The sequence below is a fragment of the Pteropus vampyrus genome, unplaced genomic scaffold, assembly GCF_000151845.1.
Source record: "Pteropus vampyrus isolate Shadow unplaced genomic scaffold, Pvam_2.0 Scaffold81, whole genome shotgun sequence".
Classification (NCBI taxonomy): domain Eukaryota; kingdom Metazoa; phylum Chordata; class Mammalia; order Chiroptera; family Pteropodidae; genus Pteropus; species Pteropus vampyrus.
In genome coordinates, this window is record NW_011888862.1 from 7,002,392 (window position 1) to 7,023,433 (window position 21,042).

The 21,042-nt window shown below is 39.9% G+C and overlaps 2 protein-coding genes across 8 annotated transcripts in view; one reads left to right on the forward strand and one right to left on the reverse strand.

The window, feature by feature from the left end:
- CDKL5 (cyclin dependent kinase like 5) overlaps positions 1 to 16,800 on the forward strand; it is a 155,073-nt gene extending 138,273 nt beyond the window's left edge. For 2 of the 7 annotated variants that reach the window (XM_023532316.1, XM_011362998.2), the window contains exons 15-20: positions 1,726 to 1,849; positions 8,581 to 8,680; positions 10,956 to 11,015; positions 12,123 to 12,245; positions 13,486 to 13,605; positions 16,369 to 16,800. In XM_023532316.1, the coding sequence (XP_023388084.1) occupies positions 1,726 to 1,849; positions 8,581 to 8,680; positions 10,956 to 11,015; positions 12,123 to 12,245; positions 13,486 to 13,605; positions 16,369 to 16,755 (914 nt within the window). In that variant the 3' untranslated portion in view covers positions 16,756 to 16,800. The remainder of the gene's footprint in view (positions 1 to 1,725; positions 1,850 to 8,580; positions 8,681 to 10,955; positions 11,016 to 12,122; positions 12,246 to 13,485; positions 13,606 to 16,368) is intronic. The other 5 variants (XM_023532317.1, XM_011362999.2, XM_023532319.1 and 2 more) reach the window with 3 other exon arrangements.
- Positions 16,801 to 16,826: 26 nt separating this feature from the next.
- RS1 (retinoschisin 1) overlaps positions 16,827 to 21,042 on the reverse strand; it is a 34,580-nt gene continuing 30,364 nt past the window's right edge. Inside the window, exon 6 of the mRNA XM_023532320.1 lies at positions 16,827 to 17,825. Within this exon, the coding sequence (XP_023388088.1) occupies positions 17,592 to 17,825 (234 nt within the window). The 3' untranslated portion in view covers positions 16,827 to 17,591. The remainder of the gene's footprint in view (positions 17,826 to 21,042) is intronic.

A 21,042-nucleotide genomic window follows, 5' to 3' on the forward strand; every position in this document is an offset into this window, starting at 1 on the left:
AACAGATGCTTTGGAGGCTGTATGGATTTAGGAGATGTTGACAGAAAGGCATCCCCTTTGAGGAGCTGGGTGTTAATAGAGTGGGAGCCGCTGGGGAGCCCCAGTCCCTAGTGGGGAGACAGACAGCAAGCCTACCAGGGTGGGGCAATGTCCTGGGTCCCGGAGGCCCAGCTTCTCAAAGCCTTCAGGGATTACCATGGCCTTCTACAACCACTCACAGCGGCATTACCGGGCTTCTCACTATTCTGTTGATTTCGTAGAACAGCTGGAAAGGGGCAGGAAGTGGGGTGGGGGGGGTGTCATGGACACCTGTTTAGTCATTTTAACCAGGAACCAAGCTAAATAAATACATACAACTGTTATGCCTGACTAAATGTATGTTGAATGACTAGGCTACTCTGTTTTCTCCTGGCCCCACCTTTGAAAAAACCATAAGGCATTGAATATACCTTTTAATGCATTTCTTTTTGCTGATGCCATGGTTATTTTAGAATCTTATGGGACTAAATTTTAATTCAGGTTAATTAAAACAAAATATTGTAGCAGTATACATGAGCAAAAGTCTTTTCTTCTGTTGCTCTAAGTTTTACTTCCAAAATGGACCATACATGTGTTATTTCTATAGATGTCTGGAGAATATACTTTAATATAAAACGTTAACAGAATTTAAAATTAATTAGTCTTTGATCTCTGGAAAGTTTTTATTTTGATTGCAGGTGAATTAAATCAGTTAATATCAGCAACGCTCATTTGTCTTCCTCATAATCCACTTCAGGGTTTTGCAGGCAGAACATTTTTATTTTAGAAAGTGTCGAAATAGAAGGAAAAGATTTAACTAGGTGAAACATCTAGAGACAGCTGCCATTTCAATGATGTTACTAAATCTAACTGGATGAAGATATAATGATACCACCAAAATGACATGTTTCCAGCATACTTCCCATTTTCAGACCTACTGGTCAAGAGTCAAGAGAAATGGTGTCATTTATCTTGATATACAACCTGTATATATATTTATACCTTTTATGGTGAAATTTGCAATATATTTTGATTTATGACCAAGCTTAGAAATAGACAGAAAAAGATAGTAACCCCCCTCCCACGCCCCCAAAAAGGGCAGAAAAGTATTAACTCACATACATTGTGGTTTATCTTTCTGTTCATTCCTGGATTGAGAACTTAGAGAAAAAATAGTATTTTTGTGCAGATAACTGAATTTCTTTGGAATTTACTTTAAAAAATATAAAATTGATGCTGCCTCCCAGTTGTCAAGGCTTAAACAGTAGTTTGTATTTTCCAGCACACATGTTAAGAATCACTTCAGACTAAGAATAGATTTTGTATAGTTGGGTCTATGATGTAAGAAAGCCTTGACTTCAAAGAATTTCAAAACAGTAAAAGGGGGGCTTGTCACATTCGTACTTGTAAATATCCTGTAGTGTTTTTCAATTTCTCAGCTGACAGGTCAGTTTATATTGCCTGGTGATGTATATCGCCTGGTGTTAACTAACCCTCGCAAGTTATTCTTGAAAGCAGTGTGGTTAGGGAGAATGTCCCCTGGAATGCCTCTGCTCTCAGAAAACACGAAAGTTATCTGAAGGGCAGATGAGGGTTTCGACTTACCTGTTTGTGTGTTTTATTTGTGTGAGAGAAAATGCAGTAGAATAACTTGAGAACTGCTTTGACCAAAAGAGCACAATAGTGACTAACTTTTTCTTTTTTCAGTGCCGTCTCCACGTCCAGAAAATTCTTTCCATGAGAATAATGTGTCAACCAGAGTTTCATCACTACCATCAGAAAGCAGTTCTGGAACTAACCACTCAAAAAGACAACCAACGTTCGATCCATGGTAAGTGCTTTGGTTTGTTTCTACTCTTCTTTCTTCTAATTGGAGATTTGAAATTTCAGAGAAATTCTGGATAAACTTTTTAGCATATTTTTTCTCCTGCTAGGCCTCTCTTTCTCAAGAGAGATTGCCTGTTAAGGAAAATGTAATTTGTCATTATTTGTGATGGTTTCTTTCAAGTTCCAGCACACATGTTAAGAATATCAAATAACAGGAAAAGAAAAAAAAAAATCTCCTGGGTCAGTAAATGCCTCAAAAGCCTTCCACTTCATTGCGTTCTTCTGACATGGTTGATAGTCTCTCACTGTCCCCTCTTTCGTTGCTGTTGAATTACGTAGCAGACACTTTGCTTAGCACTTTATGTGCCCATGTCTCACTCGGTTCTCACGATCATCCTTTGAAGTAGGGGTGGCTCCCATCCTACAGATGAGGAAACTGCAGCTTAGAAAAGGTTAAGGGGCTTGCTTGGTGCTAGACGGTCCGTAACAGGGAGGAGGGAGCCAGGATCTAGACCTACATGGGTTCTGACTCCACAGCTCGTCTTTCACCTCTGTGCCACCTGACTATCTTCAACGTGAAAAGGTAGAAATAGGAGAACCACCCTTTATGCCACCACAAAAGCATAGTGGCAGCTGGAGGTTAAAATGATGCGCCAGCTTTGCTTATCCTTTTATCTTCTTGTGTCATGTGTAATAAAAATTTAGGGAGAGAATTATAACATGTCGAGTCCCATTAGCAGATCTGTCTGAGGCGTAAGGACTTTTTAAAAATCATAATGTGGACTTTATATTCTCAGCTGCCCAGAAAGACTGTCTAGAATCTAGATGCGAGGGGTATTTGTTTATGTGTACTTCATAGAAATACCATGCTCTCTACTAAGGATGAAATGGTGCATCACTGTAACACACCAAATTTAGAATAAGACCAGTCTGTCAGAGAGCCCATCTCTGGTGTTTGTCGCCAGAAGTCACAGAGGGCCTTAGGTCAGTTCTCCGGACCCTATTGGCAGGATTATGTTGAGGTTTCAGTGTTACTGTGCCCTATGGTGAACATGACTAATTATTTTTTAAAGCTGTGAATACTTTTTCTTTCATAAGCATACTTTCCATCCATTGCCTTATTTATAAAATGAGAGTTTTAACATTAGTGACTAAGAGGTTAGACTCTGGAAATAGGTTATCTTTATTAATGTCACCTTCTGGCCATGTGACTTTAACCTCTCTGCGCCTTGGTTTCCTCATCTGCAAAACAGGGCCAGGAAGACCACCTCCCCTGTAGGGTTAATGTGATCATTAAATGGGGTAAAACATCAAAAGCACCCAGAGCCGTGTCTGGCACCTTGTGACTTGTTAATGTCAGCAGTTTTTATTGTTGACGTCCTCTGACTAGAGTATGACTTGTCAGGTGTCTCCCCTCCCCTTACTTTGCTGATAAACTTTGGTGCATTCTTTCTCCATGTGACCGTAGACAAGATCTGTCCATTAACCTGGGAGCACAGGTACAGCGTGTTTTAGTTACCAGCATTGACGGTTTTCCAGTGTGCCTTTAACAAGCCATGAAAACAGTGTATAAATTATGAGAGTACGGAAATACAGAAGGAATTGTTTTTCCTCTTGGTCACTGCATAATGAAGTAATGATGGTTTAAAAGAGCATCAATTACAGACGAACAGAGTCCTGTGAAAATTAGGTAGGTCAGATCAAAACTGAATCCAAATGTATGATAGGTAGTATTAACAGCGTACCGTTTCTGTCATTTTGATAATGTTTGAGTAGAGCTTGTTTAGATCTGGATATGTATAGAAACCTGAAAACAGTTCTAAAAAGAATTAGAGGCACAGTTGGGACCTTGACCTTTAGAAAAGTCTCTATCGAATCATCCATACTCTGATACTGCTGTTAGGAGGCTTGAGAGAGTCCCAGAATTACGAGTGATGAATTGTTATATTCGTTTATTCCCACTGCCCCTCCTGATAATGCTGCTATGATACTTCTTCATGGATCACATCTAACTTAATCTGAGTCATTCATTAAACTTTGTCTTGATTTTTTTTTTTCTTGAACAAGATCTCGTTGGTTCACCATATTGTGTATATTTGAGAGAAACGCAGTTTGATAACTTACAAAAACGTGAACGAGCCTTGCTGCGGTAACAGTGCATTGCCGTTTTTAAATTATCACTTACCTAAGGGCAATCTGTTTCTCCTTGATAGTAGTTCTTTATATTTCTTTTGAGAAGAGGATATTTGTATACTATACATTTCTTATAATGAGATCAAAGCTATATGTCATATTTTAAAGTGATAAATAGATATCGTAGTATAATACCCAGAGTGGTTATTCCGGCCATCTCAGCTATCTAGAATCCATTTAAGAACTGGGAGATAAGCCAAAATATCTCAGAACAAGAAAAATGCAGTCATGTTCATCATCTATACTAATGGGAAAACACTTGGACCCTATAAGCCTGTTTATTCTTCTTTTATGCACAAGTCTAGCAGTTGGAACTGAGGTTGTCAGGCAAGAAGTCGTTCCAGGTAACAATACAGTGTGCAGAGGCAGAATGACCCTGCACAATAGCTGTAGAGAGAAGAGAAGTATTTTTGCCTTTTCTCAGGCCCTCAGTGGGAAAATCATTTCTGGCCCTTATGGTTTCATAGATAGACTAGATATCCGTGTAGAGTGTATACTTATAAAATAGACTGCTCTTACTTTGCTTAAGAAGATAAAGCGTATAAATACATTTAGAAAGAGTGCTGTCAAAATTGGGTTAAAAATTGATGCTTAAACATATTAAATCAAATTAATTAGAAATCCCAGTAGTTAAGTGAAGAATTGCTGTCACTTGCTCAAATCAATCCCAGGCTTTTTCTTCTTGTGAAGTTAGAATATATTGATATCCATTATCAATTGCCACCACAATTCACAAAGTTATTCAATGACTTTGTGTTCTCACACATTAACTGACTACCCTAGTCATACTGCCTGCCACCTCCTCTCCCCTGGCGAAGTATCAGAGTAATTAATGCCCCTCTCCTCTTCAACTTACCTTCACGCTGTTCCCAGAGCGATTATACTAAAGCCCCGGAAGTCTGACCCTCTGTCAAAGCTGTGGGTCTCCTGACTTGAGTCTGTGAGCAGCTCAAAGCCACATTCTTTTTTTATTTTTCTCTGTAGTTCCAACACCTAACACAGGGCCTGGCACATACAAAGTACTCTCTAAACGTTGGTTGACTTTGATTCAGTTAGTTTTAATTCCTTCCCTTTTTTAGATGAGTCTTTTGAATTCTCTTTCCTTTGACCACTTAAAGAATAGGTGTTGTGTGAGATAGTGCTTGAGTCCCATGACTCTGCAGGAAGGAGACCGTTAGCCCCACACCATCATCACCTCCTACCCCCATTTAATGTGCCAGGTGACTAGCTGGCTGGTCCCTCTTAAAGCCCCTGTCCCTGAGATTTATGTCATCACCCACCTGCCCTTCTCTTATGCTGCTCCTCTTGGACTTGTTGGCTGTGCAGTTAGCTTGCTCCGCTCAGCTCAGCACATAACTGTTGACCGTACCAGGTAGAATGGCAGGGTCCAGAATTCAAACTTTGGATAAATTATGGGGCACACTCTTACCCATTAGGTGCAGTACTAGTTGTAAATGTTGAAGTCTCATTCTTCATTCTTTTTTGTAAGATGCTCAGCTTTTCAGATGCCTGCATTCCAGACAGCTTCTCTATATCCCTGTCCCTCTCTGAGTCTCTCTCCCAGGATTTTTGTCCCTTCGGTTTCTCTGTTAATTCTCTATATGTGTATGTTTCAGTGTAGCTTCTCCCTGTTTTTTTTTTTTCTTTCTTTCTTTCTCCCACTTACGCTCTTTCTCTTTGTCTCTGACTTCCTTTTGTGTTTCGTGTCACTCCCTTGTGATGCACGCACACTCATGCTTTCTCCTAACTTTTCATTCTCTAGTTCAAGGGTAATTTATTTCCTTTTTTGTTTTGGCCTCTGGGATCTTTCCCTGCCTGGATCTTGGCCCTATCACTTTTGCTCAGCTTCAGTTTGAAGATGTTTTCCTCATCACCCCCCATTCCCCTGGGCTCTGGTTTATCCAGTGTCTCTGAAAAGACCCCGCAGGGGTCTTTGATTCATCTTTCCTATTTTTGCAGTCATAAGGAATCCCAGACACTGGGCTTTGTGTCCTGCTCCTCTCATTACCTTTCCATCCTCTCACTCTCATCTTATTGGATAGACTCTTCTTCCCATCCCATATCCTGCTCCTCCTAGGACCAGTGTCTCAAGCCATCACTTACTCTCACCAGCATTAACATTCTTCTACTGACACCCATTCCTATCCTGAGATTGCAGTTATGATGGATGTGTCCCCCTTAAAGACTTCCTGGATTGGCAGAAAATACTGTTACTACTGACCCTCAATAGGCCTTTGAGATTTTGTTAGACTTTCATTCTGATTGGTAAAATCTTCTACCTGTTAATCCGAAGACTGTGCTGTGCAGACCCCATTATGGAAGGACATAAGCCATATAATAAGCAAATAATTCTTTAACTTCTAGAAGTTTCAGAACATTAAAGATAGTATTACTGGTTGGACTAGATGCTCTCTGAGGTTCCTTTCAATCCTACGGTCCTGCTTTTGCGATAACAGTGAACTACACTGTTCTGCTGTGCTCCCCAGAACTCGCACGTGACTGAGTGCTGCGGCCTGGAATTGAGTTTTGGGCCATCTGTCTTAGGCCTCATGCAAGATGGTTTCATTTCTAGAATCTCTAAAGTGCTTGTCATTAGAATCTTCGACTGAATTCCCAGGGTCGTCTAGGCCCAGCCCATCGTTGGGATGGCAGTGCTACAACGCTGAACTTAAAGTCTTTGACTTTTCACTGTTCCATTCTCACCCATTCCATCATGTCTGAAATCTTCTAGCTTTCAAAATTGTAAATGTATCATTCAGAGTTCCGACAATAGATATTTTATTGGTTGTGTTGTATTACAAAACTTTCGCTTCAGAACTTGGGACTCTCTCAATGATGTTTAAACTTGCAGGTCCTAAAGAAGATAAAAATAAATAAAATAAAATTGCAGATCCTAATGAGTTTCAGGAACACTTGGGCCTGCGGTGCATGTTTTCACTTCCTTGGTTCCCATTAACTTTAGGCTAAACACTTTAAAGGAAATGATCACCGGTCCTTCAAACGGGCATGATTTATTTACTTTCTGTTTCTCCTCAATCTCTTTCAATCTCTTCCATGGTTGTCTTTGATCTTCAGTTCTTGGTTTTTCAAATAAATTTTCTGTAGATTGTAAAACCTTTTTTATTATATCTGCAGTGCATATTTGTTGTTGAAATTAAAAAGGATTATAAGTCACCAATAATCCTACTACCCAGAGATGAAAGCTTTTAAGATTTTATTTTTTCATGACTTTTTAAAAATGTGTAAATATGAACATATATATATATAAATGAATGTTTTTTAGATACAGTTAAGCTTATATTATGCAGAAAGTTTTGAATCCTGCTGTTATCACTTAGTATTGTAGTTTTAATATTTCTTCATATTAGTGAAGATTCCTTGAAGATGTGATTTATTTTTAATAGCTTCCTAGTGCTTTCTATCAAGCATATCTGTAATAGTTTATAGAAATATTTTCTGCCTTCACACAGATTTAATCAAGTAAAGGATGCTGCTTTGCTCGTATTTTCTTGGATGTTCTAGTAACTTTATCACTGTTAGGCGTTCTAAAACCATAATATGAACAAACTATCACCCTTGATGTTCCTACTCTTGATTTTAGGGAGTAGCTAGTAGAAGGAATCAGTCATTTAAGAAAATGGTTTTCCACAATCATATAGATATTCGAGTTTAAAATAGAGCACATGGAATATGCCTTTTTGAAGAATAATACCAGTTCAATTGCTTTATAAAGACTAAATTAAATTAAGTAATATAGGGCTGCTGTTAACAAACAAGTAGCCAACTTGTTCAGGCCAAGGTGTCTTGTTTGCTGTCTTTTTTTTTTTTTTGCTGTCTTTTAATATCTCCTATTAGTATTAAAATACCTGGTGGTGTCCATGGTATGAAGCTTAACGTCAATATTTTCAGTTAGAGGCTTTTTTCCAGAAAAGTACTTTGTGTTAAGTGTTCATCCTGTCTACATCTTGTTCTTATCTATTTTTTATTTAGTTTTAATAAATATAAGATTTTTTTAATAAAGGAATTTTCTGGTTTCAGGCAATTTATACTTTTATTTCTAATGTTTCTTTAGCAGCATTGATTTTTGTTCGTTTGTTTTTTATGTTCAATACCTTGGCAAGCCGCTAATAATAAACTTGTAGAGCTGGTTTTAAGAAGGTAAATAGAAAAATGAAGATAATGAAAACGTTTCTGCTCTTTCCCTTGGAGGGTTACAGAAAAGGCATCTTTAGACCATGTGCTTTTCAAACTCTCTAGTTCTGAGCTTTTTAACAGCTTGAAAATGGTCCTGCAGCACAGTTACAGATCATTTGTAATAATGCTCAAATTGCTAATTCGAGTAGGTCTGTACCAAATCTAATCATTAACCGTGGTAGATTAGATTCACTTCCTCCTGTGGTTTTTAGAGGCTCTTTACCTGTGCACTTGATTCTTCATGGCTATTTGAACCTGGTGTCATGCATTTTTAGTCTTTATTGTATTTGTCATAATGGCAGGAGAATGGTTGAAAGATCAATATGATAAAAACGTCTTTCTATTTAGGAAAAGTCCCGAAAACATTAGTCATTCCGAACAGCTCAAGGAAAAGGAAAAACAAGGTTTTTTCAGGTCAATGAAAAAGAAAAAGAAGAAATCTCAAACAGTAAGTAGATAGTCAATTTCTATATACAGTGGCATATGAGTCTGCTTTAATCTGTGGGAGCTTTACATTTTGTACATGGCAATCAAAGTGAATTATTTTCTAATTGAGCCTTGACATACATACACTGTTTATGTTTTCTTCTCAAATTCTATACAACTATCCTCCTCTTGAAGAGCCTTTTCTAGATTCAACAGAATCTCCAGGAATAGAAGAAATTGAATTTGGATGAGAGAGGACATGTTAAGCCTCTCTCAGTTAACATCTTTTCCGTGTGGATTTGTATTTGTGTTAAAACTATGAAGCTGTAGCATTTATTTCTCTCTAGGGGTTAAAGATATGTGAAGACATAGGAAATGGTTTTGGTTTATTTTTAAATCTTGAAAGTCATAACTAACCATCATTCATTATTCTCCGCTGTCTGATTATCCAATCTCCACATTCACAAGTGCACTTCTGGATTGCAGAGTCACAGAGAAGAGAGAGTATCTGACATTTCAGGGCTTGTTTTAGTAGGAAGACATGTTTATCCTGTGACTGAACTGGGAAGTGGAACGAGTCTTAGCCCCTAGGAGCCCTCCGCCTAAACCCAGGGCTGGCTCCATGAAACCACCCGTGCACGTCACATCGCTGACCCGCCCAAGCACTGATTCTGCTGTTCAGTGACAGGAGAAAACCCGGAGAAGCCAGGCCTCCAGGCCAGCAGGAGCTTCTTCACCCACATGAGGCATGCTTCTCCCTTTGTTTTATGGCGCCTTCCAGACTAGACAGTGTTGAGTCAGCCATTAAATGATTTTGTTTCTAGTTTAACTTCATATACGATTGACTCTCATTTATCTAAAAAGGAAAAAGGATTCTAGGATTACGACTCAATGGTAGGTAAAGATGAGATGATAGTAGCAAAGAATATAACACCCGAAGTAAGGCTTTTTATCTCACAGATGTTCTAGATATGCTGACAAAGACCTTTCTAGATTACCTTTCGAGGTTATTCTTTCACTTACTCGTTTGTTAAATTTCTATATTTCATTAAATATGAGCTCATTACAGAAGAGTTGAGGGGAAAAATGATCATTTCTAATCTTATCGCACACACAGCTGGTATTAGGATTGTGGTATATTTCCCCCTGACTTTTTAGCCTATGCATATTTGTGAGGGAAAGATGATCTTTTGAAGTTTGTTTTAAATAATACTATCAGTCATACATACATACACACAACATGTATGTTACTACATTTTATTATCTTCATTTTAATGGCTGCACGATATTCCTGATATGTTTATTTTTTAAAACCTGCCTATATCTCTAACTGAGACTCACTGAAGGCAGAATTTCAAATCAAAATGCCACTCAAATATTACTACATTTGTTACTTAGACTGGATGACCAAATAAATAGAAAAATCTCTAAATATTTAAAGTGCTAATTTTATCATTGTCTATAGAACACTTATCTCTCATGGACATTGAACTTAGAGTACCACCTCTTGACCACTGCTATTTTTATTTGGAGGTTTTTGTTCTTAACTTCAGGTTTATGGCTGTTGTGGGGTGCTTAAGGGGAAGAAAGTAGCAGGAACCAAGGAATTGAAGGTGTTTTGTGTATAGATTTGGCTTTTGATGTCTGTCTGTCTTAGACCGACATTAAACTTAAGGCCCCCGGCTCATCATGGCCTGAGTCAAATATATACATGTCAACTGACTCTGTTATTCAGGATCTGGTTTTAATTTTAGATGTTTAAATAGTATAGGTTAGGTAAATAGAAAAATTATTGTTCTCTAACATCCTCTCCACTTGAACTAACTTTTTTAAGGTTTTCACATGTTTCATTTTTGATATGTAAAGTAACTGTAAAATATCTCTGTACAGGCCACATGCCTTAAGCCTTCCAAACCAAAAGTTTTTTGTGTCCCTGGATTTTTTAGTTAAAAGAAAAAATATATATTTTTAAAGGACTTTGGTAACTAGAGTAAGACTTTCAAAGAGCATTCAGTATATTCTGCCAGACCTCAGGCTCCTAAGCCTGGCATTTTGTTAACTCTGCCTCCTTGGAATGAGCATTGAAACAGAATTAAAGTTAGTCTTTTTCACTTTCTAGAACTCAGCAAAAGGAAACTGGGTAACCAAGCTTTGAAAGATTTAAAACTCTGTGGCCTTTGCTTAAGATTGAAAAAAAAAAAGGGAAATCCGATACCCAGTGTACATAGAGAAACGGGACATTTAAAAGCCTCAGTGGGTCTTAAATCTAGTTTAACCTTTTTATTTCGCTAATATAGGAACTCTACAGGCAAGTTGTGATCTGCCCGAAGTCGCACATTCGGTTGGGAAAAATAGAGGTGGGTTCTTCTTAATAGCTGGCCCAGGCTCAGTCGCCCACCTCTGTGGAGAGCTTCCGGCCACTTATTCCTGGGGGCTCTCTTGTGGCCTCCTTAGTGATGCGAGTTAAACTCCTCCCTGGAAACCTGTCATGGGAACAGGAAACTGCAGGCTATTTTACTCAAATGTCTTCATATACATACCCATAGGAGATGATGTGAATGCCTTCTTGTACATTCTGACAGTTGAGATATCCACAACATGGAAAAGTGGTGCCAAAAAATGATTATGTGTTGTAAAGGTGCCTGCTTTGACTCAAGCAAATCTGGAAGCCGCCTTGGGAAATCTGGCTGCAGTTCTGTATCCAGGGTTACATAAGCCCTCAGAGCATATGGTGACTCTGCCAACTTGGTAATCATACCCAAGTTAGTTAGTATCTACCTCAGCTGGTAATCATGCTTCAATTTAAAGAACGAACTTTCCGTTTCCTCACTTTGAAACCCCATATTCTGAATTGCGCTTGATATTGTCCATGGGATGAATATTTCTAATAGTGTCGAAGGGGCTTCTTCCTTGACAGTAGAATCCTGCAACAGTGATGTTTCTCCTCCAAGTGACATGTTCTGGTTTATGAATTAACCATGTTCAAAAGTTTTTTTTTTTTTTTTCCTAATAGGCAGATTACATGGTAGATTAATTATTTGGTTGCTGGAGTCCTCTCTAGCCATTTGGAAAAGATTGAAGTTCATGAATAGCTCTTTAAATACAATTCATTATAATAATTCTATTTCTGATAATAAATTCTTAAGTGTTTTGTAAGCTTAATGTGAATGATGCGAGTAGGTCCCTAGGCATTCCTATGACAGGTGTTGATCAGGACCACGTGTTCTTTATATTCATAGAAGTTGTTGCATGTCTTGAATTAACAGTGTTGACTTCTTCATGTCCAGGTGAGAAATGACACAGAACCCCCTCCAGATGCACACACAGCACAGAGATTCTTTCAGTGACTGTTACTATTTAACAATTTGAGGATTTCCAAGGGCTAGACATTTCTATAAGAACACCTTTTTTTTTCCTTTTTTTTTTTTTTTTTTTTTGCAATTTATTTGTATCTTATATTGCAGACAGATTCCACCAACGGGGAGAATCCAAGCATCAAGAAATCCCTCTTTCCTCTTTTTAATTCAAAGAATCATTTAAAGCATAGTTCTTCTTTGAAAAAGCTTCCTGTAGTCACTCCACCCATGGTACCCATTTTTACGTATGGTAGCCCTGAAAACTGCTCCAGTAAACTTGTTTTACTGATGACAACAGCATGTCTTTTATTTTCATGGGGTCATATTCTCTTTGTGCTAGTTAAGTACCTGAGCCAGTTCCATAAATTCACTGAGATATAAATTCTTTGCCATTCTGGATTTTCTGAATCAGTCAAGGAAGGTGAAGCATAAAAGGCTATTAAGCAAACAAACTAGTGAAAGGCTAGTTTGGGTTGTCTGATTAGCCAATTGTCGGCAGACAGCATTCATAAAATCTCTTATTACCTGTAAAGAATTTGATTAACATTTACAATTCACAAATGTCTTCGTTCGGCTCACAAAGTTTGTTAACACTTGGTTGGCAGTTTGTTTCTTGAAACCAAGTTGCATTGACCAAATTGAGTGAGCTAGCAGGCTCCATGAAAAAACACAGCTTCTATTGGTGATTTGCTTTTTTTCTTGCCTAGCTCTAGCTTTCACTGGTCACTGGGTTTAAAGCCAGGGCTTTTGCTTGGCATTTGCCATTTACTCTCCTGTGTTCACCAAAATCGGTGAATGGACCAATTGCATTCGTCTGGAATTTGTGGCACAAATTTCCAGCATTTTCATCGTATATAATGCTAGACCCAGATTATTTACTGGGCCGTGTCTTGGGAGTATGATTCAAACTATACTTCTCTACTTTGCTATCCTCAAAAACTTGCTAGACTTCTTTCTATAACCCTCCTCCCCCCTCCCTTTCCAAACACAGTGTTTGGATCATTTTCCCAGCGGGAACAAATTTTTGTTTTATTGAACTGGTTCATAACCTAACTGCAATGTGGAATGAGGATACGACAGCAATTCCTGGTACAGCCCAATTTAACAGCTCTCTCTTACAGCGACTAAAACTAACAGCATGGGAATGCTTTAAGGATTGAGGTTTTAACAAAGCTGCATGACATCTGCCAATTTTTCCTAATGCAGGGAAAATTATTAAGAGGGCAGCAGAATTTAACTAGCATCACTTGCATTGTGAACATTGGGAGAGTTTGGGTTTCCTTTTTCTTTTTTTTTTTTCCTTGTTTGTTTTTTGTTTTGTTTCGGTTTTTGGGGGGGGTTTTCTGTTGGTTTGTTTTGGTTGAGTTTGGGTTTGGTTTGATTTGCTTTGGTTCTCCTCTTGGGTGCAGTTGCCTATCCTAATTAGACTTTTTGGTGTGCCGACTGAAGCCTTGTCCATATTCTGCTCTAGGTGCCCAATTCCGAAGGCCCCGATCTTCTGACACTGCAGAAAGCCATTCACTCTGCTAGTACCCCGAGCAGCAGACCAAAGGAGTGGCGTCCTGAGAAGATCTCTGATCTACAGCCCCAAGTGAGTGGTACCCGTGTCGCTCCTGTACTCTGACTGCAGTGGTCATCCCTCCTGAGGGCACAGGGTTGACAAATTTAGCCTCTCAGTGATACAACAAGGCTCAGAGTCTCCACAGAATATACCCTCACTAATAGCCAGATGCGTCTTGGGAGTCCAGGTCTTGCTTCGGTGACCCTTGTCCTACTGTGGAAAAAAACGAACTTCCCTTAGCTTTCACCTAGCTACAGTGGGGTGTGGGATGGGATTAGGGGTTACTAAGACATGGCCCAGCTTACAAATACTCTACAGCCTAGGACAGACGGAAAAGCCATAAATAACCATAATTTGTGATTAAAAAACAAAGTAGAGCAGGGCATAAAATGTAGGGGAATATGAGAGGAGATAGTGGGAAGATTAAGGTTTCATTAAAGGTAGTAGCGTATGAATTGGGCCTAGAAAGGCAGATATGATCAACTTTCTTGAAAGAATACTCAAACTTCTGAAATCCATACTATTTTTGATAGAAAACTGGCAAATAATTGCATTAGGACTGCACATTAGACAGTATGTATAATTGTATTTCTCTACTATGATAGAGGAATAAGCAGAAACAAATCCATACATTTTTCATGTAACTGAGGTTTTATCACTTTTAAACAACTATTTTGATTGGAAAATTTTTAATATTGTATCTTTTCAGTATCCTATAATGAGCATAGTAACACAATCTAACTTGATTTTTGATCGTATTCAATATTTTATAAATCCGTCATTCCTCTGTACTGTAGTTTCTGACAACCCTCATGAGCTTTTGAGACTGTAGAGTTGGTGGCGCCTATAAATGACTACAAATTTCTGTAATTTGGAGAAAGAGGGTCGATTTTTTTAGGTTTGGTGTTTACTCTCTAATTGTAAGCTATTACTTAGAGCTGCTGACAGGAGTTCCCCAAATTTTGATTGTATTTGCCCAGCCATTTGTATTTTATGCTTCCAATATAACATAGGCTGGGGGTGGGGGTGAAGGGCGTGTAGAGAACCAACTATCCAAGTTATTGGGTATGTATCTGAACTAAGAGCTCAAGGCTCTGAGCAAGGGCCTGATGTTCTATTCCTAACCTAAACAATAAATAAATAAATAGGTGAAGACATTTAGAACCTTCTTTGTATAACCACTTCTTTTGCCAAAAAGCTCTTTTTGGGTAACCTTATATCTCCGGCTGAACCCATATTATTGTACAGTTGACCCTTGAACAATATGGGGGTTAAGGACACTGACCCCGGGCACAGTCAGAAATTTGCTTTTAACATTTGACTTCCTCAAACTTAAGTTGTCCCTCAGTATCTGCAGACAATTGGTTCCAAATTCCCATGGACAGCAAAATCCGCAGATGCCCAAATCCACAATATAAAAATGGTGTGTGCAGATCCATGCATATGGTCAGCCCTCTGCATCCACGGACTCCCAACCACAGATCAAAAATTGTACAGGTATTTACTGAAAAAATTCCACATTATGAGTGAACCCACACAGTTTAAAACCTGTGTTGTTCAAGAGTCAGCTGTAAGTGCTCAATAGTTATATGTGGTCAGGGCTATAAAAAATCACCAGGAAATCTCATCGCATTATCATACCAATTTTATTTTTAAAAAACATACACTTTTGAGCATTTGTGGCATGCAGTATACTATGCCACCTCCTGCGGGGACCACAAAGCTTTCTTGGACAGAATTTGGAATGGCCATAGAAGATGCTTTTCCAGGAATAATTTCTACCTGAATCAATTCTGAAGCAATTTCTCTTGGATTTCAGAGTTCTATTCCTTCAAATCTTGTAGTGTTCCTTGAGATCATTGTTTTATTAGAACTTTGCTGAGCCCTTAAAAGCATCATCCTTGAAGATTGGCAGCCAGAGGTGTCCCAAGGCTAAGGCCTCATTGCAGCCAGAGTCCTCAGGGAGGGCTATGAATTTCAGGGTGCTTTCTCATGCCTCTTCTGATGGCGGCCCTCATTACACCAGACGTAGAAGAGAGGAGAGTGAGCCATTTGTCACCAGTGAAGAGCCTTCTGGCCAGCCAGCTTCCAGGGCCCTCTCTTCTGCCTTGACGTGCAGTCCCCCTCCACAGTACCACACCCCGTGAGTCCCAGCCCCGGCCACACAGCAGACAGGGCAGCTGGGAGTCCATGTTAGGAATCGAAGGTTTCCTACGAGTGAATTGTGTTTTAGAGTCTGCGGGGCTTTTGCTTGTTTCTCTGTGCTTTGTATTTTTAAAGCCCAAATCTTACCCTCCCCCTACAAAACAATAAATAAAACAAAACCAAAAAAGTAAAAGGGCAGAAGGGGAACATTTGGATTTTGCAATGTCAAGGGAAAGGGAAAATCAGGGAGGCGAGAACAGAAGGAGATATATAAATTTTAGCTGAGTGCATTGCTACCTAATTGAAACATGATATTTTCTCGGTTTCTCTCACAACTAAGTAATGGTCATATGGCTCAGTTCTGGCCACTGAAATACAAGTGGCAGCTTTCTATGGCGCTGTTGGGAAGTCTTCTCAAAAGGGAGAGTCATATCCCTTCTTTTGCTTCTTTCTGCTGGTTGAGGCATGAGATTCCCCCGTCTTTGAAAAAGAACAAAAGGATAGATAAGGCTGGACTGGGCCCTTCTCCCCCGCGGGGCCCGCCCTCCCCGGCTACATGCAGTCATCTCAGACGCGTGCTGTACTTTCTCCCAACTCTCCGGTACACGCTAAATGAGATCCTACATGCGTTCTTGTCTTGTCTTTCAGAGCCAGCCGTTAAAATCACTGCGAAAGCTGTTGCATCTCTCTTCAACCTCCAATCACCCAGCTTCCTCAGACCCCCGCTTCCAGCCATTAACATCTCAACAAGCCAAAAATTCCTTCTCAGAAATTCGGATTCATCCCCTGAGCCAGGCCTCTGGCGGGAGCAGCAACATCCGGCAGGAGCCCACACCAAAGGGCAGGCCAACCCTCCAGCTGTCAGGTCAGATGGACCCTGGTTGGCACGTGTCCTCTGTGACCCGGAGTGCCACAGAGGGGCCTTCCTATTCTGAACAGCTGGGTGCGAAGAGTGGGCCAAATGGGCACCCTTATAACAGAACAAATCGGTCTCGAATGCCAAATCTGAATGATTTAAAAGAGACAGCTTTGTAAAGTGTGCTTGGGGCGGGAGTAGGGGGGACAAGCCAGTTGGGAGAGGAGGGGTTTGGGGGTGGGGGGGGGGTGGGGGTGGGGTGGGGAACAGGCTGGGCCAGGGCAGTAAGCCAGTATTTTCAGCTTTATGAAGGTGTGTGCAATATTGTGTGTGTGGAGCCGTCCGGCTCCTCACGGCCACAATGCTAGTCAGGGATCTTAGAGCTACAGGAGTTTCTTAGGGATCGCCAGTCTCCATGGCTCTTGTGTGAGAATGGATGGGGTGTGCCAGTGAAGAAGAAGACATTCTTGCCAGTTTCTCCCCCTTACATTCCAGCTTAGGGCAATCCTTGTTGAACTTGGGAAAGCCAGGACGTGCGCTGGCACTGCAAGGGATGGAAAAATCCGTGTTGACCGATGCCCTAAACACAGGGTTTTTTCTGCCTAGACTAAATGTGGGGTTTATTGTAATCCAGGAGTATCCCTCTGAAGGGTTAGCAGATGAACTAACTGTATGTCTTAAATTGTTTTCTAAACTTCCATATTTGATAGGATTTGTAACATTTATTTATAATTAATTAATATTGTACTGTTATAATCATACCTTTTATGTTAAATGTAAAGTTATTTTGAGCTGTTTGGAACATTGTGAAGCAGTGGGACAGCTACAGTAGTTTCTATAAAAACTAAACAGTAACATTTATATATTGCATCAGGAGTATTTTATTCTATATATAAATATATATATATGGTAAATATCTGTCTGTTTTATAAATATAATCATTTAAAGAAAGTATCATTATGACACTATCTGCCATATTTTTATACATTTGTAATATGAAGTGAGTCTTAAACTTCTAATCAAGGGAGTTGAATTGTGGGTATATGTGACTGTAACAGTAGGAACCTTGCTCAACTTTTAGGCCCCAGCAGTAGCCTCTAGACGTGCTCCTTGGTAGCAGATGAGATGCAGCATCTCCTTCCAAACCCACATGGGGAGAAAGTGGGCTAGGCCAGTGAGAACTCCAGTGGGCCTCACCTCCGTGCTCACACCGTTGGCTCCTCATCACGTCCAGGGACATTCCTTGCACCTGAGGGAGAACGGGTCTGGAGTTACTCATGGGTCTTTGTCGAGAAGATGTGCTCTTCTACTTAGCATTGGTGTAGAGCGTCGACCAAAGATTTGCCAGTGAACATTCCTAGTTGCAAGGTTGTAAGAGGCACCTGTCTGCAGATCTTGCAGACCAGCTCTATGCTCCTGAGTCCTGTGCACTGTACCGGAGACTCTTGGTCAGGGTAGGGGGGGGTGGGTACATGTGTGGCATTTCTATTTCTAAATGTTCTTTTTAATATTGCTCTTTCCAATATATTTAAAAGGCTCCTGAAGCAATTTTAGATGTAGAGAAAATTGCTATACCCATTTTTTCTTCCTGGGATTGTCCATATTGCGCGTGCGTGCTTGCACACGCGTGCGCGCGCGCACACACACACACACACACACACACACACACGGAGTCAGAATAGGACTTATCGTTCCCTCATTTGATCTCCTTCAACTCTCAAGTGTCACCAAGGCCTTTGGCCAACAAAGGTTTTAGCCCCATGTCTCTGGGCCATCCTTGACAGAAATCACTCAACACCATCATCCATCAAGAGTGTTAGATTTTTGGAAGTAGTCTCTTAGCAATAATATTTTTAAAAGTCCCCTCCCACCCTCCAAAGAGGAAATGTCCTAGTATTTATTACTTGTCCCAGGATTCTGAGAGTGTCAGCCCCTGAATCAAGTCAGCTGTCATTGAAATGTGCTGAGTTACTGTTCCCCCTCCCTCATGCTTTTGAGAATCCTAGCTCTGATGATTATGAAGATTATAAAGAAGAACTCTTAGTTTCTTTGAATCTTAAATTGTGTGCATATTGCATTTTTATATAACTACTATAATGATGTGTGTTGATTATATATAGAGGTCATTTTAAGGTGCTTTTTATTTAATTTTAATAAGTGTAATAGGCACTAAAATGAAATTCAACTGGGTACTATCATTGAAACAATTTGATTCAAACCAATAGTTTGCATGCTCTTCGGTTCTTTTTATATCTTGTTTCTTTCACCAGTTTAGTACTGTTCAAGTAGCTCTGAATTCTGGCTTTTCCCAGGCAGCTGCTCAGTTATATAAGTGACGTGGACCCTTAGCAGTTTTTGCCTGGATACTAATGACTCTAAAAGAGTGTGTAACTCTTCTTTTTCATACTAGATCTGTACCTTGTAGTCCCCCTTGCAAACCAGAAACTACATTTTTTCCTCTGGAAAGACTTCTCACTGTGCTGTGCGCTTAGGAACTGCGCAGTCACATTGCCATGCGGTGGCATTTGAGGCTCGTCGTCACCTAGGGGCTGGTTTCCCATGTTTTCATCCTTGCTAACACTGGGATCTCAGATGTTTGCAGAACATTTCTATTCCTGATGGTTCTTCAAAGAAGGGCTAGAGTAATTGCCTTCTACCTAGAGCAAAGTAAACCTAACTGATGAAGAGTCAATACATACTTTTCGTACATTCCCAGATTTGAGCCAGAAAATATCTACAGTGTTTTCAGCTAGTGTTTTTGAGGTAGCTCTTTTATCCTCTCCTCGGCTTTTGTCCATTCTGACTTTTCGTTGACCTCAGTGAGCTGTAAGTGAACTACAATCCGCATTTCTAGCATGTATAATTCTCCTCCTGCTTGCACAGGGAATGGTAAAGTTTCCTCTCAAATCTAACAGGCCTTCTCTTAGCTTTTAACTGTTGTTTTCTTCTGGTCGATGAATTATCGACCTCACAAAGATTGCCATCCATGATAAGGGCTTGATTTAAAGTCACAAAGGCTTGCAATTTCTTTAGGAAGGGGATTTTTTATGACATCCCATGTTCTATTATCTGCCCTAACTTCCTAAAGGATAGAAAGGTCGAATGAAGGCTTATGACTTACTTTGTTTTATGGAAGTATCACTGATCTTTTGAAAAGAAACTCTGCTTCACTGTTTTTCTACTTTCGGTTTACTGCCATCCTTGTTTTTCTTCTCAGAAGTTCTAAATGAACTTTAACTGAACCTTGTTTGGCCTCAGTCTGAGGTTTAGCCTCTCTCCAGAGCCCCGGACCAAAAGTGCTCTGTGCTGAGGGGCTCAAGTGAGCTGTCTCTACAGCAGTGGTTCTCAACCAAGGCCAGCTTTGCCTCCTGACGACATCTGGCTTATGTCAAGAGACATATTTGGTTGTCACAACTGGGTATGGTGTTGTGCTACTGGCATGTAGTAGGTGGAGGCCAGGCAGGGATGCTGCTGCACATCCTACATGCACAGGACACCTTACAAAGAATGATCTAGCCCCAAACGTCAATAGTGCTGAGGTTGAGAACCCTGCTCTGCCGTATTCCAAGCCCACCAGTCTGCAGAGCCGGGCTCGGGCCTTGTCTCTCCAGGCTACAAAACTGCAAGTATGAATTCTTCAGATCCCATTCTCTTAAACAATCTTCTAACCACTGTTCTCGAATCCCTGGAATCCTATTGCTCGTTTCCATTGTCTTGGGCCTGCTAAAAGGTGCATCCTTTGGGAGGAGACCAGAGTTACTTCATAAGTGTATGAGAACTTAAATTCTAGGTCAGCATCCTTAGAAAAGCTTTCATAGTGCCACGAGGCTTATATTTAGAAGCAAGCAGCAGCCTGGCAGATTGGCATGATTTTTACCAACTGCTCAAAGGCATCCATGGCTTTTAGCTGTGTCTCCCAAAAGAAAATGTCTTTGTTTTTTAAGCCATTTAATGGCTCTTTACAAATATTGGCATATGACGGACCAATTAGAAGCAAAAAAAAAAAAAAAAAAAAACCTCTTATTGGTGGTTGTGATGTGGCTGTTATAGGAGTATTTGTGCTGTATGCTTTGGTTAAATCTGTTTTAAAACATGCTTTAAGACTCACCATATGCAGTCGTACTTTCATTCTAAGCCTACGCTGCTGTGTTTCTAGTCACGTCATGTATTATAGAATATGTCGTGGTTGTAGAGTTAGCCAGTTTAGCATGTTCCTAATCTGAAAATTAGTGGACTTTGTTAGGAAATGCTATCCCATTTTTCCCTTCCCAGCACCTCTTAGTTAATGTCATAGAATCCTCACTTCTTAAACTAGGTTTTAGAGTAAATAAGGAAAAAAGCCATTTATTTTCTTCTAGTTATGTGTTGAGAATGACTCATAAGTGTACCACTTTTTTTTGCAAGGCCAGAGGATTACTTTTCAAGTGCGTAGAAGGCACTGTTTATTTCTGTTCACCTAGGTCCCG